Source organism: Meles meles, chromosome 11 (genome assembly GCF_922984935.1).
Source record: "Meles meles chromosome 11, mMelMel3.1 paternal haplotype, whole genome shotgun sequence".
NCBI classification, from domain to species: Eukaryota; Metazoa; Chordata; class Mammalia; order Carnivora; family Mustelidae; genus Meles; species Meles meles.
Window position 1 is genome coordinate 92,862,901 of NC_060076.1, and position 17,355 is coordinate 92,880,255.

At 50.0% G+C, this 17,355-nt stretch overlaps 1 protein-coding gene across 1 annotated transcript in view; it reads left to right on the top strand.

Annotated features, from left to right (window-relative positions):
- The window catches only part of SLC1A1 (solute carrier family 1 member 1), a 77,667-nt gene extending 65,713 nt beyond the window's left edge, over positions 1–11,954 (top strand). Inside the window, exons 9-12 of the mRNA XM_046022194.1 lie at positions 911–1,033; positions 1,448–1,642; positions 7,543–7,677; positions 9,766–11,954. Coding sequence (XP_045878150.1) covers positions 911–1,033; positions 1,448–1,642; positions 7,543–7,677; positions 9,766–10,012 — 700 coding nt within the window. The 3' untranslated portion in view covers positions 10,013–11,954. The remainder of the gene's footprint in view (positions 1–910; positions 1,034–1,447; positions 1,643–7,542; positions 7,678–9,765) is intronic.
- Positions 11,955–17,355: the final 5,401 nt, after the last annotated feature.

A 17,355-nucleotide genomic window follows, 5' to 3' on the forward strand; every position in this document is an offset into this window, starting at 1 on the left:
ATTGGTCTCATTTTTTAAGCCCCCTGTTTTACATGACCTGTATAGTCCTACATGAAACAAGGAGTCATTTTGGAAGGCAGGAATAACAAAGAAAAGGGGGTCAGTCCTGAGGTATGCCTGTAGGAAAGCAGGGACTCACTCCTTCCTGGCCCCCTTGGAGGGTGGGCACCGTCCAGCAGGACAGCAGTGTGTTCCAGGAAACAGGGGGGCTGGTGTAGGATGAGGGTTTTGGGTAGCAATGAGTGTGGAGCCACAGAGCTACCAAGGAAACAGGGGTCCAATCCACCTGTGAAGGTGAGGAAAGGCTTCCTGGAGGAGAGGGACCTTTTGCTGAGTTTTACAAGAGTGGTAAGAATTCAGCAGCAGAAGGAAGTGAAAGCTTGTTAGCACCTATTGCAGGAATAGCACGTACAGGGCTTGGCAGTGTGACGTTCATGTTCTGTGAGCTCCAAAATGTGGATTCAGCTACTGGCTTCACCACTTTGAAAAAATACTTCATTTGCTAAGTGAGTCTCCTCATACTCATTGGTGGATATATGGAGACATAGACCCTTGCCCTACTTTCTCTCTCTCTTGGGTCATTATGAAGATCCAGTGATCTGTCATGGATTTTTATTTTTATTTTTATTTTTTTTTAAAGATTTTATTTATTTATTTGACAGAGAGAGATCACAGGTAGGCAGAGAGGCAGACAGAGAGAGAGGAGGAAGCAGGCTCCCCGCTGAGCAGAGAGCCTGATGCGGGGCTCGATCCCAGGACCCTGAGATCATGACCTGAGCTGAAGGCAGAGGCTTAACCCACTGAGCCACCCAGGTGCCCCTGTCATGGATTTTTCAAAAGCTGTTTGGAAAAAGGGATTCCTGTGAGGAGGTGGTGCCCTCTAGAACCTGCTTCTCTTTCTTGTGTACAGGCTCGCGATCCACTCCATTGTCATTCTCCCACTCATCTACTTCATAGTCGTACGGAAGAACCCTTTCCGATTCGCCATGGGAATGGCTCAGGCTCTCCTGACGGCTCTCATGATCTCTTCCAGGTGAACAGAGGAGGGGTGTCCGGGAGAAGTCTCTGGGCCATGCCTTGTCAGCTGTCATCCGCTGCAGATGAGAGCTGTCCCCACCACACATGAAACTGACACTCGCCAGCTTGTGCTTTTGTAGCTGTCTTTAACTCAGGGAATGACCTCTAGATTCTCTGCCTGTGTCCTTGAACATTTCTGCCCCCTGCTGGGTATTTCTCGTCCTTGGAGTATGGCCTGCAGACCAGAATGGGTTACACTGTCTACTTGGAGCGGCCCTAGACCCAACACATTCTCATTCCTGGGTCTGCCGGAAGTGCCAGCATGCTTTGGGCTCTGGGTTTGGTTTTTGGCATAGAAGTGTCTCTCCAGGGTGGGGAGTGAGCCCTGGAATTCCTGGACCATAAGTTCCTTTCTCTTTCTATCACACAGTTCAGCCACACTGCCAGTCACTTTCCGCTGTGCTGAGGAAAAGAACCAGGTGGACAAGAGGATCACCAGGTTCGTGCTGCCCGTGGGAGCTACGATCAACATGGACGGGACTGCTCTTTATGAGGCAGTGGCAGCCGTGTTCATTGCTCAGTTGAATGGCCTGAACTTGGGCATTGGGCAGATCATCACAATCAGGTAGGGCACGAGGTCATGCTCGTGTTCATTTGTTACTGGAACCGACCAAGGAAAAATTGCCAGGGGAAAGAAAATAAAAATCTGGAGGGCCAAAAGCATCACTGTTCTTGGTTCAGCGTACCCACTGGGTGCTAGGCATATGGCAGATGCCAAGGATTCAAGGTGGAATAAGGGCCAGTCCCTGCTTTCAGGGGGTCCCCAGTATGTAGGGGGATACAGATATCTAAGTAAATGCGGGGATGTGATAAGAGCTATTGTGGAGGTTTAAGAGGACAGAGGGGGCACCAAAGAAGGAAGGGAAGGTGAGGAGAGGCTTCCCAGAGAAGCAGAAGGTTTAGTATCAAAAGAGCAAAGAATTTAGTAAGAGAAGAAGGAACTAAGAGCATCTGGGATAAAAAGGACTAGCATGTACGGGGGCTCATGATATAACCACAGCCTAGTTACAGAGGACAGATTATTGGATGCGGCCGGCATAGATTACAACGTGAAGAACGTAGAGAAACAAGATGGCAGGGATCATCTCCTGAAAGGCTTCATGTGAGCTGCTCCTGGAAGGGGCTCAGACAGTCTTTCATAATATGGACAGATTTGCATTTTTAAAGGGTAACTTGGCAATACGGTGGATGGACTAGATGGGAACAGGAACATAAACTGGAAGACTAGTTAGGAGACTACTGCAGAAGTCCAAGTAAGGAATTAAAAGGCCTACATCAGGGGCTCTTGGGTGGCTCAGTCAGTTAAACATCTGCCTTCGGCTCAAGTCATGCCCAGGGTTCTAGGATCAAGCCCCGCTTTGGGCTCCTTGCTCCGTAGGGAGTCTGCTTCTCCCTCTCCCTCTGCCCACCCCCCATCACCCTGCTGGTGCTCTCTTTCACTCAAATAAATAAAATCTTTTAAAAAAGCCTACATCAAGGCGCTGTCACTGAGGATGGAGAAGAGCTGATGAATTCAAGAGGCATCAGTTGAATTCACAGGGAGGGAGGTGAAGTGGGGGAAAGTTAGGATGACTCCCGGGATAGGAGGATGGTTCTGGACTGGCGAATGGTGCTTACCAGAACAGAGACTAGTGAAGAGAAGCAAGCATAGGTGGGAAAATAAGGAGCTTATGCTTTTTGTCACATTGAATTTGAAATGCCTTCAAGATATCCAGGTGGAACTCTGCAGTGAGAAATGTGCAGATACAATGTCAGAGGCATCAGCGGGAGGGCGGTCATCAAGCATGTGGTTACAAGTCAGTCATCTGTGTTTGAGGCTTAGCCTCACCATGATTAACTGTGACCTTGGCCAAGGTACCTGACTTCGATAACCTCCTGTTTTCTCGCCTATAAAATATGGATAATAATAGTACCTACATTTTACGCAAGTAGTGATAATTAAGTCAGTGCACATAAAATGCTTCAAACGGTGTGTACAGAGTGAGGGCTCAAGATGTTCCATAGAGAGGGTTTGTGCCAAATAGAAAAGGACTAAGAACCGAGCTCTAGAAAATCCTAATATCAGAGGCAGGCGGAGGAGGGGAGAACTAAGAGGGAGACCAAGAAGGGGGAGAGCCATGAGACCATCACATCGCAGTAACCCAGTGAAGAGAGGTTTCCGAGGATGGAATCCTCAAAGAGCCTGATACTGCAGAGAATTCTACTCAAATGAAGCCTGAAATTGTCTGCTCAAGTCGACGCTGAAAACGTCATTAACGAATGTTGCTCTGAAACAAGCCTGTTCAAGATGGTAGCCGCAAGCCACGAGCACAGGTTGGACACAGCAAGTGTAGGAACTTCTGTCATTGTAGAGTTAGGTTCTGTCATGGAAAATTCTACTGGACAGCACAGCTTTGAAGGGATGGGGTGGGTTTAGAGCTAATCTGGCCACTTGCATTCCGTTTGGAGTGCAAGTTTACAACTCAGCGGGTCCGTGGGCCTGCACAAGGCTGGATCTGGCCTTTCCGGGTGAACTCAGTCTTGCAGCCCCGGTGCTTGGCACAGGCTTTCACTGCAGGTGCGAAGGCAGTTCTAGCGGTGTTCTAACACAGTGTATTTTTAACTCCTCCCCAACCCTAAGTCATAAAGTACTTACTGCTGTTGGCTTGAAGCTAACTGAAGACAAGTGCCAACTAGACCATTGGCACATCAGCTGGGACACTGTCTCTGGGCTCTGTGGCCTACAGTGCCCGTGGCTTAAGCAGCCCCAGCCGAAAGAGCTTGAGTAAAGTCGTACAGTTTGAGCAGCAGTGAGTGTGTTAAATTTGAAACCTTGCTTCAGGCCTGAGAAAGCTCCACCACTTGACTTTGGTCCTTGCCAGGGCCCTTAGGCATCTCCCTCACCCTGGCCTGCTGGACCCAGTCTGCCCTGGACTGATTTCCAAGGAGTGGCTGTACGAGGTAGCCGCTGGTGTGGGTATTTGCCGCTTTGTGGTGAACTCCCTCCCTTTCCCTCAGTTGTAAGTTCCCTAGACCGTAATAACCTTGTTTTTTTGTTAACCTGACTGCTAGACAAATAAACTTTGGGTGGAAAAGCTAAATAATTCACATCAAAACCTGTCTGCCCCCACCCCTCCCCGCAATGGTGTTTTAAGATTTTTTTCAAATCATCTCGACACCCAGCGGTAGGGCTCAAACTCATGACCCCGAAGATCAAGAGTCACACGCTCTCCTGACTGAGCCCGCCAGGTGCCCCTGTACCCTTAAATCAGACTTGCTGATAAATAACCACCGGCCCAGAGACAACCAACACAACTGTGAGGCCCAGTCATCGCTGACCTAAAATTTAAAACCCTCGCTGGCTCTGCCCGGGACGGAATGAAATAACAAACAACGGGTTTTCCCTTCACAACTTATGGTTGCGGCTCCTGCGGCCGATGGTTACAGAGACCCATGGCTCATCGCCTTCCGTGGCCGGCTTGGCTCGACATCAAAGCAACGTAGGCGCCATCGACCCAAGACAAACCCTTTTGTGGTTTTATTGCAACATTCACTAATCAAAGGTTACGACTGATGGAAAATAGGATAAATGTGTCTTACAATGAAAGGTGATGACTGGGTTTGGGGCCTAGAAGGAGCCTGGAGGAGGGAAGGAGCGGCAGTGGCCTTGATTGTTCTGTGGCTGTGAGGGGTGATCCTGGGGGCAGCGCGGGTGGGGCCAGCAGCTGCTCAGCAGAAGTGGCCTCAGTGTGTAAGGATCTGGGGCATCCAGGTGCCTGACGACATGGTCTCCCCATCCCACAGGCAAGAACTGAGAGAGCCAGGGGGAACTTAAGGATGTGCTGCTGCTGGAAACAGGTCTGACGCTCAGGCCTCTGCGGGCTTCAGCTCAGACCCCAGGCCCAGCCTGGACGGGACCTGAGCTAAGTATCCCATCCGAAAGCCAGATCTCAGCACCAGGAAGGAACTTTCTACCAGTGACTACTGTGTGTTCGACTGTGAAAACCCTGTAAAGACAAAATCAAATACAGTCAAGCAGGAGGACTGGGTTTTTATATTGTTCCCCCATCTGAAGATTGATAATTCCCAGTCTCAGACCAAAGTCAGTCAAATGGCTGAAGTTTAGGAAGCAAGGTCAAGGCTCTAAGGCAGAGTTTTCTTGGACACAGTGGGTTTTGGATTTTGAACCCAACCATAAGCTATAGGGACGCAGTTAGCCGTGATGGGCTGGGACTTCCAAAAAGAGATCCATGGTCACGGGCGCAAATCACTTCTGGTAAAGAAAACCTGCTGCTGCCTTCAGTTTAAATTTTTTTTCAACCCGCATTGACATAAACTTGGGTTTTCCAAAGAGTACCTAAGACAGAACAGATCTAAAGGATTATGTAGGCCTGAAACGTTTCGAGGAATTGGGACAGCCCAGAAATCTTTTAATTTACTGTAAACTGGCAGCCCACGGCCGCCGAAGGAAAAGACGGCTGTCATGAAAGCTGGCGTGTTTGACAGACCCTCAAAGGCCATCTGCAGCACATGGAGAGGCAGGAGGAGGAGCCGCGGAACCCACTTCTGAGGCGTTCTGAGCCCACAAGAATGTAGATTTGTGGACAGAATCAGGGATTCTTCCAGTTTAAATGGACAGTTTCTGTGTCTTCACTTTTCAACCCAATGGCATCCTTGGACTAAGGATGAGAACAGGCGTCCAAAACATGCAGCGGGTGTCCTTTCAAGTTCATTCAAAATTCAGGTGCTTCTCAGGGCATGGTGAGCCCTTGTTTCCTCCAAAATGACCAGATTTATTTTTTCCTTTTTTTAACTTAAATTCCGTTAAGCATATAATGTAGTATTAGTTTCAGAGGTAGAGGTCAGTGATTCGTCAGTTGCCTGTAACACCCCGTGCTCATTACGAGTGTCCTCCGTTATGCCCATCTTCCCACCCACCTCCCCTCCACCATCTCCCAGTTTGTTTCCCTATAGTTTGGGGTTTGTTTTTTTTTAAGATTTTATTTATTTGAGAAAGAAAATGTGAGCAAGAGAATACAAGCCAGGACAGAGGCAAAGGGAGAGAAAGAAGCAGGCTCCCTGCTCAGTCCCAGGACTCCAGGATCACGACCTGAGCCAAAAGGCAGACACTTAACTGACTGAGCCACCCAGGTGCCCCTGTTCCCTGTCATTAAGAGTTTCTTATGGTTTGTCTCCCTCTCTGATTTTGTATTATTTTTCCCTCCCTTCCCCTGTGAGCCTCTGTTTTGTTTCTTAAATTCCACATATAAGTGAGATCATATGATAATTGTCTCTGATTGACTTATTTAGCTTAGCATAATACCCTCTAGTTCCATCCGTGTCATTGCAGATGTCCGATTTCATTCCTTTTGATGGCTGCATAGTATTCCATTGTGTGTGTGTATCACATCTTCTTTATCCATTCATCTGTCAGTGGACATCTGGGCTCTTTCCATTGTTTGGCTATTGTGGACATTGCTGGCTATAAACATTGGGATGCACGTGCCCGTTTGGATCACTACATTTGTGTCTTTGGGGTCAATACCCAGTAGTGCAATTGCTGGGTCATAGGGTAGCTCTGTTTTCAACTTTTTGAGGAACCTCCATGCTGTTTTCCAGAGTGGCTGCACCAGCTTGCATCCCCACCAGTAGCGCAGGAGGGTTCCCCTTTCTCCACGTCCTCGCCAACACGTGCAAAATGACCAGATTTAAATAAGGATGATACTTTTTATGAAAACCTGCATATTCCAAAGGGAAGAATCCCTAGTGCCCCCATTTTCTCTGCCTGAGAGGGGTCTTTTTAAATACACAATAATGGAAGTTCATCCGACTGCCTCTCCGGGTTTCAGACCTCTCTTCCTTTGGTGGAAAGCGCATCCAGCTGGCCAAACAGAGCAGTCAGGAGTAAACGACTGTACCTCCGCCAGGGGGCATGGCTGTCTCTCAGTTCAGTGCCGTGGAGGGCAAATCCCAGAGATCAAGAGTCTTGTGACGTCAGGAAAGTGCATAAAACCCTCGGCCCGGCCTTCACGGCAACGGCAACTCCTGGCATGTATCAGACGCCCGGGAATGCCTGGCTGGGTGAGTAGATGGGCACAGGGAGAAAGAAAGGCAGAGATCATTGGCACCTGTCGAGGACAATGGATGCCTAGAGAGGTAGCTAAGCCTTCCCCGCACACCCTAGTGGGCCAACCCTGCCTTCCTCTTGAATAACCCGCTTGCCCATTTTGGGCCACTCAGGCAGTTCTTCCCTTCTTTGCATTAGAGAGATTTAACGTATCTCCCCGCCCCCCCACAAAAGATCACCACTCCCCGCCCGTCCCCCGCAGCCCTCTAATGAGGCAGAGCCGATGCTCAGGAGAGAACGGGTTCTGACCGGCCCATCTGGGGACACAGCGCAAACAGCCCTCCGGACTAAAAGTTCCAGGCCAGGGGCCCCGAGGGGAGAGATGGGCGTCTAACTCCTGCATCCTGTTTCGGCCGCAGCATCACGGCCACCGCCGCCAGCATCGGAGCTGCCGGCGTGCCCCAGGCCGGCCTGGTGACCATGGTGATCGTGCTGAGCGCTGTGGGGCTGCCCGCAGAGGATGTCACCCTCATCATCGCCGTCGACTGGCTCCTGTGAGTTGGACTAAAGGCACTGCCTCGGCAGGGGGGGAAGGGGGGCACCCCAGCCAAGCGGCGTCTCCAGGCTGGCATCATTCTGTCCTCAGATTGCCCAACCAGCGTCTGTGGCTGCTTTTATTTCCCTCCGGCCAGGCCATCTGATAACGTGCTTAAACATTAACTCCTCCTAACTCTGAGCCTAGATTCTGAAAGGCCAGTGACCTCCATTAGCTCGTTCAGACCTGATAATGCTCAAGGACGGGAGTTGGGTGTGGGAGCAGATAAGGGAAGGAAGCTGGACAAGGTCCCAGACAGTCCAGACCCCATAGGCTCCCCTTGCCTCTTGGGGCCCTGGGTCAGCTCCACAGGTTCAGGACAGCCTGGTTCGAGGGCAGCCCACCCTCGGGAGATCTGCAGCATGGTCAGGGGCAGTGGCACGAGCAAAGACTCTGGGGTAAGAAGGGCCTGAGTTTGAATCCCTGTTCCACACCTCAGTGGCGTGGGCCTCGAGCAAGTTCTCAGCATCTCAGAGGCCCAGCCACACGGGCTCTGAGACAGGAACTATTCCATGTATCTCATTGGGTTGGGGCCGGGTCTGAGTGAGCGAACGGGAGCAGGGAGTCTAGAACAGGGTTTGACAGGCAGTGTGCTCAATCATGGCCGGTTTTATTGTCACCGTTAGAACGGTTTGGACAGTTCATGTCTCAGCCGACAACTCTCTCACATCCGCACACACGCACGGGTGCGTGCGCACACACACAGGGCTGAGGAACCCAGCAGAACATCTGGGCAAGAATGGGCACTGTGTGATCCCAGGTTCAAGTTAGAATGAACTTGGGGTCCCCGGCTCTATCCTTAATACCCACTCTGTACATTGGTCCTCTGGCCCTCGGGGGCATGCGGGGCTCCAAATTGAGCCTTTACTCAGCACCAGCCGGGGGGTGACAGGGGAGAACAGTGCGGGCTGGTTGGGAGGCAGCAGCTGAAATGGTGAAGATACAGTCACACCCGAAGGAAAAGCTCCCGCCCTGGGAAGGCAGGCCTGGTGCCCCCACCCCCACCCCACAGCTGGCTGGTCCCACAAGCCCCCAGCTGAGGTGACACCTTTCTTGCCAAGATACCCTTTCACTGAGGCAAGTGCTTCCAGTTTTCTTCCCAGTGATGAGGGTGGGTTTGCACTTGCCTCTGTTCCCTGATTCTTCCCGGAACCCGTGACCTTCACTTCCAAGATGCCAAAAGAAGTCAAAGGTCCTGTCTAGTCCGTGGGATGAAAAGATACCGGTTGGTTCCTACCCGGGACTAGTTCAGTCCATGGCCTTGTTCTAGATCACAGAAGGGCATCCAGAATGGGGCTGGGCAAACGCTGGTGGCTTTTGCTGTCCTGCAGAGGTGGTTCTCGCGAGAAAGTGTTCCCGTGCACACTGCTTCCCAGCGGGGCCCCCCTGTCCTCTCACCAGGACGCCTTCTCGGCTGCGTGTCTTCTTCCCACAGCATCTCCTCCAAGCTTCACCGGGTTAAGGCTGGCTCGGGGTGCCACATGGAGGAAGCCGCTCCCTGGCTGGGCCAGCTTTCTGGCTCTGTGCTCTGTAGTGTCCCCGCTGACTTACTCATACAGTGGCTCAATGTGGCAGAGAAACGACTACTCTCAGGACACACAAACACACAGGAACCCTCGGCTACACCCACAGACACACACTCCCCACCAGACACCTCTCAGGGGATCCCCTCCCCTTAGTCAAGAGAGCCCCTAGAAAAGTCCCAAGATGGGCCGGGCGGGAGGGGCGGGGGGTGCAGCTTGTGCAATTCTGACACTTCCTCGCATTTCTTTGGGAGGAGAGGATGGAATGTGGGGAGACTGGTGCTGGACTTAGGAGGGTCACTATGACTTAGCGGGAGCACACACCTGGGGAGCCCATTTGCTCATTCTGCACTTCTGTGAGCCACTTTCTGCCCCAGGCCTGAGAGGAGTGGAGCCTCTGATCGGGTCACCAGGATGGCAACTTTCTCCATTTGCTTAATTCGTAACTGAATGCTTCAGATCCTTGTCTCTCTCCAGTGGCGACTGGAAATGAACTGCAGGCCTCCTGTCTCTCTCTTCCCCAGGGACCGGTTCAGGACCATGGTGAACGTCCTCGGGGACGCGTTCGGGACAGGCATCGTGGAGAAGCTGTCTAAGAAGGAGCTGGAGCAGATGGATGTTTCATCTGAAGTCAACATCGTGAACCCCTTTGCCTTGGAATCCACAGTCCTGGATAACGAAGATTCCGACACCAAGAAGTCCTACGTCAACGGAGGCTTCGCGGTGGACAAGACTGACACCATCTCGTTCACCCAGACTTCACAGTTCTAGAATCCCTGGCTTCACAGGACCAGGAATGATGAAGGACCGCTCCATGGGGTCATCTCTTAGCAAATCCAGACATTAAATAAGGAAGAGAAAAACACGAATGGCCAACTGTACATTTGATTTGACACACAGACTTCCAGATTATTTTCTATATTTGAATTCACAGCTTTCGCTCTCTGAGTTCTGGGATTTGGGGGTGGGGTAACATGAAAGAAGACAGATGAAAGGGAAAGCTGGATTGTCTGCAATGTAAAAATTCTACAAGAGACAAAATTTGGAAGTAGAGTAGTAACTGTTGGATTAGGACATGGACGAAAAATTGCTTTCTCGTATGCAGCCCAGTGTTTTGGGTTTTTAAAAAAAATTCATTGATTACAAATTTTTACTCAAGCTTTCTATTGGCATGGATCTCCTTTGACTTCTCACATTTTTGTAGATTACAGTGCATATAAACACCCCTCCCCCATTAATGTGCCAAATTGTCCATTTTTTACTCATCTCCAGCCAATTTCAAAGGAACCACTTTGAAAGAAAACAGACCAGCACAGTTCTGCAATCAGAGTTTTAAGACAGGTGTGGGGTTTTGTGGGAAGGTTCTTTTTTCAATGTACTGTATTGGGACACTGGTAACTAGTAACCCAGTGTTCGGTATAGAGCTAGATAGACAGATACATGTGTACATATTTATTATTTTCATATAAGTTGCCAGACATGATCAGAATCGAACCGTCAATGTGAAATAAAGAGCTCTCCTCGTACTTGAACGATAACTACGATCTCAGTCCAGACCTGCTTTAGGGCTTCTCCAAATTCCTGTCTCAGGAGCACAAGAATGAAAAATCATGTTGTCTGACTGTTCCACGTCTGCGTGTCAGCCTCAAAGCAGACGTGTCTTACGGTGATACTCCAAGGTGGCATTGCCGTTCATCTACGACTCCCGGACACGACTACACTGGGAGGGAATCCCTGTCAGCGCTGCGTAAGGGGGCACACAGAGGTGTCACTCGCGTAAGGCTGGACGTGCTGTTATCCAGCTGGAAGTCTCCATTCTTCCGAGGTCAGTTAGACCCACTTAAAAAATGACAGGACTTCGCCCCTTGGTAACCCTTGGGGCCCAAAACCACGGTGGCAAGCTCCCGGCTAAGTTATATTTTAATATGGGTTTGATGGATTGAACAAGTCACATTGGCCAAAAAAGCACTGTTCCTGCCCTGGATTCTTGCAGAGTTCGGTCCCATGATGTGAGACGTGGTTATCAGTGGTTCAGGGAAATTCTCCCATTGTATGAAACTCGTCTCCTCCTCAGGGAGGTTCATTTCAACTGCTAGTCTAGCCACCTCGGCCCTGCTCCTGACCATCCATTTCCTGTCGTTCTTCTGCTATGCTAATTTGTGAAGACAGTTGATTAAAAAGTCTGTGCTTCGGCTCTCACCTTGTAAATAACGCTTAACATAAAAACTGGTATTTACACCGAGGCAGAACTAGTCCCGCTCCCGCAGTATCGAGCAGCCAACGGAAGCCTGTGCTCTGGTATTTAAGAAACCAGACGCTGTGCCAAAGTCGTGGAAGAGTAAGTACGAGCTCAGTATTGACCACCCGTCCCTGGGATCTAGCGGAGAACGAGCCTGGACTGTCACGCACACACCATCAGTACGGACCAGTGACTGAACAGGAGATGGAAAAGGCAAACACGGATGGTGGGCATCGCACGTCCGTCTAAATACTGATGCAGCTGAATCGCTCCTTCGTCGTGCGCTGACAGGTCTTACCGCCTCGGCAGGTGGCTGGGATCTCAGGTGCGGGAGGTGGCAGCGCTGCGGTGACCTCAGGTCACCCTGACTTGGAGTGAGCCTGTAACCAGCCTCGTAACACACTGTGCTGTTAACCCGTGAAAGAGAACGATGTTCCGTCCCAGTCTCAATAAATACTTCCGTCCTTCCTCCTGGCCAGCCTCCTTCTTCCTTTATTCTTTAATCTCACGTACTCAGAAGGGGCGTGGGAAGGTGGGGACATGGTCATTGATTCAGAGTGGAAACGGAGTATTGTTTTCAAAACTGTTTACACCCAAGGATGGGAAAGCCGGGCTTGACGAAACGTAAGGGGATGGTTTGCGTGAATCCGTGGAGATGATAAGTCTGAAATACGGGGCCCTAAACAGTGGAGAGTCCGTCCGTATTTTACCACTGAGATGAAAGGGAAGGTATAATTCGGCTAGAAATTCCTGTACTGGGAGGGAGTCTTATCTCCACATCCTGGTGTGGTTTCACGGAGGGACCAGTCCTGCCCTCTGAGATGTGCCTACAAACAACAAATGGGTCTTGACGGGGCTGTCCTGGTGGACTCACTCGTCTAGGACCAACAATGGCCAGCTCCCTACCCTGAGAGAGGACAGTGTCTTACGGAAGTGCTTTCCCCCACCTGGACAGACAGACTGAGGACAGGCACGTCTTCGGGCAACGCGGGATGCAACACCAGCTCCCCAGCTACTCAGACTGGTTTGCAAGAGTTAATCCGCCTGGGCAGGCCGCCCGGGGACTTGGATCTTGCCCAGAGGACACTCACGGACTGAGAAACAGTGTTATCCGCTCTCCTAAGGGACTAGGTCTCAGCAGATCTTTGTGAGCCCACTGGGTAGAAGGCCCTTTGTTAAAAACACACCCCACTCTTAGGAGAGCCGGGGAAAACTGTGCTTGGCTCGTAACCCGGCGGTGAGCCAGCAATGGTGTTGGCTTTGCAGGTGTTGAGAATCTTCCCTCCTGGAACAGAAAGAGGAAATGGTCCCGCAGAGCCTTGGTAGAATGCCGAGAAGATTCTGTGCAACAGGACCCATAGCCTCTGTTCCCTAACTGCCCAGCGAGGCACCAGAGAAACCAGTGAGTCCGCGCACAGCCCTGACAGCTAATCAGCTCTGGGACTCGTGCCAATGGCGTAAGCCCCGATTTTTATTCTGTGAAATGAGGATAACAAATCTTGTCTCGTGAGACTGCTTTTCGTATCAGATGAGGAAACGGATGTGGTGCATTTAGTGCATAACATGTCCAGTAACTGCTAGCGCCGCTCGCCCCAAAGAACACCGTACACCCTCACCCCCATTTGCAGGAGTGAACCACAGACAGGCAGCTTCACGAGTTCAGTTTTAGGGCCCTTGCCACTCGCGTGGCTGAGGACCAGACCTCTCACCGCTCGGCCTTACTACCCGGGTTATTGGAGCAAACAGTAAATCCAACCTCGTGAGGCTTAACGAGCAACCCCCATTCCATAAAGGGGGGAAGCCCGTTCTGAAAATGGGACATTTCCACCTTAACAGCCTAAGACCTTGAATGTTTCCTCCTGTAGAAGATCACGCGGGGATGAAGCACAGGTAAGTGTCCCCATCTTCTGTGCTCCGAGACACACCGGGGACTGGAGGTGCTCGGGCACAGGCTTGAGGCTGAGATGCCCATTCGTGGAGCAGCCCTTCCCACATGCTGAAATCGAAGTTCACTTTTGTCGCCTTGGTCCCTAAACCTCACATAAACCGCCCCCACCTGCTGCGGCAGACTGTTCTGGGCCCCACTTGGGGCTTTGTAATACCCCCTGTGTGGGGCAGCCTGCCTCCCTCCCCTGCAGTCGTGGACTTCTTAATTGAAAGCCCTGTCATATAAACAACCAGAAGCAGGCCTTGCCCGGTTCACTTAGGCAACAACCTCCTGATTTGTTTATATTGGATTAGGTGACCGCACCTCACCCCGAGAAGTTACTGACCGTGGGTGGGAGACCTCTGGGGACGTGTCTCAGGGGCCTAGGCTGAATAAGGCCACAAAACTCCCAAGCAAGGCATAAGATTTAAGCACATAACTGATGTCCCGTTTGCCCTCTCACTAGGAAAACCCAGTGCTGGGCGAGATCCGGAGGCGGTCTCTCTGGGCTTACAGATACATTTCTGGTTTCACCTACAAATCTCCACTTTGCCCAACTGCAAGGCATCACAAGGTTCAGTACAGTTATTAGTAAACCCTCCAAGCCCAGATAAAATCAATAGCCCTTTTGTTGCTGGAAGAAAGGAGAAAGAAAAGCAGTGGCCTCCTCGGGAGACCGTTCGCTGATCTCTAGGGGCCTTGCTCGCCTGGAGCTCAGAGGCCCTGACCTCAGGACAGCAAAATCAGGATATTCCCTAGAGAGAAGCTGCCCCATCACAGTAGAGTTTATCAAAAGATGGAGGCAAAGAAATCCAGAAACTAACATGCAGAATCCACCAAACTCCCGAGCGGTAGTATCTGGAATCCAACCCCAACCCCACTGCCCCCCACCCACCCCTCACGTTCTCTCTGACCTGACCGACTGGAGGCTCTGGGAGCTGCCTTTCCTCCATGGCTCAGGAAAGCTCTTTACTGGATTATGTGAGGACAGCACATCCTCTTTCCTCACTTCGGGTACCTGAGGGAATGCAAGCAAGTTTGCATCATCTGGGCATTTCCGAGTCAAAGGTCTGGCTGCCAGGGCAAAAAAAAACGACGAGTCTGAAGATCTGCTCGTTGTTTTATCTTGTCCGGGCCCCGTGGGAAAACGGAGGTGTTCCAAGGTGAGGATAAGAGCGGTTGAAATGAGTTGAGTGTTTGGTCCCAAGAGAAGGCCCCACTCATCACTGCACGGATGTTTCTCCATCTTCCGACAGGCCTTCAGAAAGTGCGGAAGGATGCACATTCTAAAGATGGCTTCCATCTTCCTCCAAGCAGTCAAACGTAATTTTCCTTTAAGGACGCCTTGTGTTTCCAAGGTCCTCCGCTTAGCTTGGCAAGAATAATTCAAGGCCAGCACAAAGATCTGTATGAGCTGAGGCTTGGGGGGGTTGGGGGGGATGGGGGGGAGTTTCTCCAGAATCAATCTGTGGATAAAGAAATATCAGGGTCTTTAGGAAACTGTGTGGGTCTCACAAGGGTCAGAAAAGTGCTACTGTGTAACACATACTTAAGTTATTTATACAAAAAACAAAAAACCACCAGCAGCTAGCTAGAGGAACATAGGCTGAACCTTCCCCAACACTTGCTTTTGTCTTCCCAGCACCCCAAATTGGCTTTAATGCCAGAGCTAATCCATTAATCCTGTTTTCCTGATTTAGCCAGAAAGGGTCAGACAGACAAGAATGGGTCAACTTTCCATTAAGCACACACACACTCAAAGCTCTTTGCTGGGTCAGGAGGGGCCAGTAAGGAAAACATGCCACCTGTAGCCGAGAAATCCAGAGAAAACAAGGCAGGGAAAAAGGCTACGGAGCCTGACTTTCTGGCACGAAGGAAAAGTCTGTTCCAATGCCATCCCAGGCAGACAGCCACCTACCCCGTTCTTGGGCAACATCACCTTTTGTAAAGATGATACTCTAAGGCAAATAAAGGTCCAGTTTCTTTTTTTAAGATTTATTTATTTGAGGCGGGATGGGGAGGGGGACAGGGACAGAGAGCCTCAAGCAGACCCATACAGGGCTCGATCCCACCACCCTGCAATCATGACCTGAGCTGAAACCAAGAATCAGATGCTTAACTGACACGATCCAGGTAGGTGCCCCAGGTCCAGTTTCTTGGAAGATGCTGACCTGACCATAGGGCTGCAGGCTCTAAGGGAGGAGTTTTCTCCCTGCCAGGACGAGCGCAGACGGGGCGGGATGACACGACTCCAGAAAAACAAACGGCAGCACCACCACCGAGCAAGCTGGTTTTTATTGACTTGACAAATGTTTGCAAAGCAGTTACTCTGTGGCCAGCACTGTTCTTAGCAGGGAACAAATATCAACTCATTAAAAATATGTATATTAATTCATTTAATCCCAACACCACCATGAAGTAGGGACTGTTATTATCGCCATTTCTAAAGAGGAGGAAACTGGTCCAAAAGTTCACTTGCCCAGGATCACACAACAGAAATCACCCGGCAATTTGGCTCTGTGTCCACATTCTCCGCCAGGTGATGAGAGCCGGAGAAGGCCAGGAGTGCTGACTCGAGTTTGGGGTAGCCTAAATTTTCAAGACAAACCACTGTGATTGTTAACACCTACAGTGTTGACTGTGTGCCCAGTTTTAGTGCTTCCTGGCGTTTATCCCCCTCCACGCTCCTATCAGGCAGGTGTTATCGCCCTCTGCTTTCCAGATAAGGGAACTGTGGCTCAGAGAGAAGACGGGATCGCCCCAAGTTCACGCAGCTGGGACTCAAACCCGATTCCAAAGCCAGCGTTCCTAACCATCAAGGTGCTGCTTCACTGTGCCTAAGAACTCAATGCAAATGGAAAGCAAGGGGAATCAAAAACCTCCCAACCAGGAAGAGCCCAGGTCCAGATAGCTTTGCCAGTAAATTCTACCAAGTACTTAAAAGGATACCAATCCCACCCCAAGGATACAAAAATACTGATTCGAAGGGACATGTGCACCCCAATGTTTACAGCAGCATTATCGATGATAGAAACATATGGAGGGGCATCTGGGTGGTTCAGTCAGTTAAGCATCTGCTTTCTGCTCAGGTCATGATCCCAGTGTCCTAGGATCCAGCCCCATATCCGGCTCTTGGCTCAGCGGGGAGCCTGCTTCTCCCTCTCCCACTCCCCCTGCTTGTGTGCATGCGTGCTCTCTCTTTCTCTCTAGCTTTCTCTCTCTCAAGTAAATAAATAAAATCTTTAAAAAATATATATATATATAAGCAGAGTTACTTAACGCTTTCAAATTCATTTTCCAAGGCCAGAATTACCCTGAAATCAGAGGCAGACAAGGACATTACAAGTAGAGAAAATTATAAGCCAATATCCCTGATGAACATAGACGCAAAAATCCTCAATAAAATGTTAGCAAACTGAATTCCATAGCTCATTTATTAAAAGGACCATACACCATGATCAAGTGGGATTTATTCCTGAGGTATGAGGATGATGCAACGTCCACAAATCAGGAAGTGTGATATGCCATGGTAATGACAACAAAAGATAAAAATCATATATGGCCATCTCAACAGATGCAGAAAAACCATTCAACAAAGATCAATATCCTTTGTGATAAATTCTCAACATACAGAAGGAGCATACCACAACGTAATAACAGCCATATATGACAAGCTCACAGATGATATCATACTCGATGGTGAGAAGATAAAAGCTTTTCCTGTAAGATCAGGAACAAGACAACAATGTTCACTCCCACCACTTTTCTTCAACACAGTACAAGAAGTCCTAGTCAGAGCAATGAGGCAAGGGAGAGAGAAGAGGCATCCAAATCAGAAAGGAAGAAGTAAAATTGTCTGTTCGTAGATGACATGATATTATATATAGAAATCCAAAAGACACCACCAAAAAACTGTTTGAATAAACAAATTCAGTAAACTGATGGGAC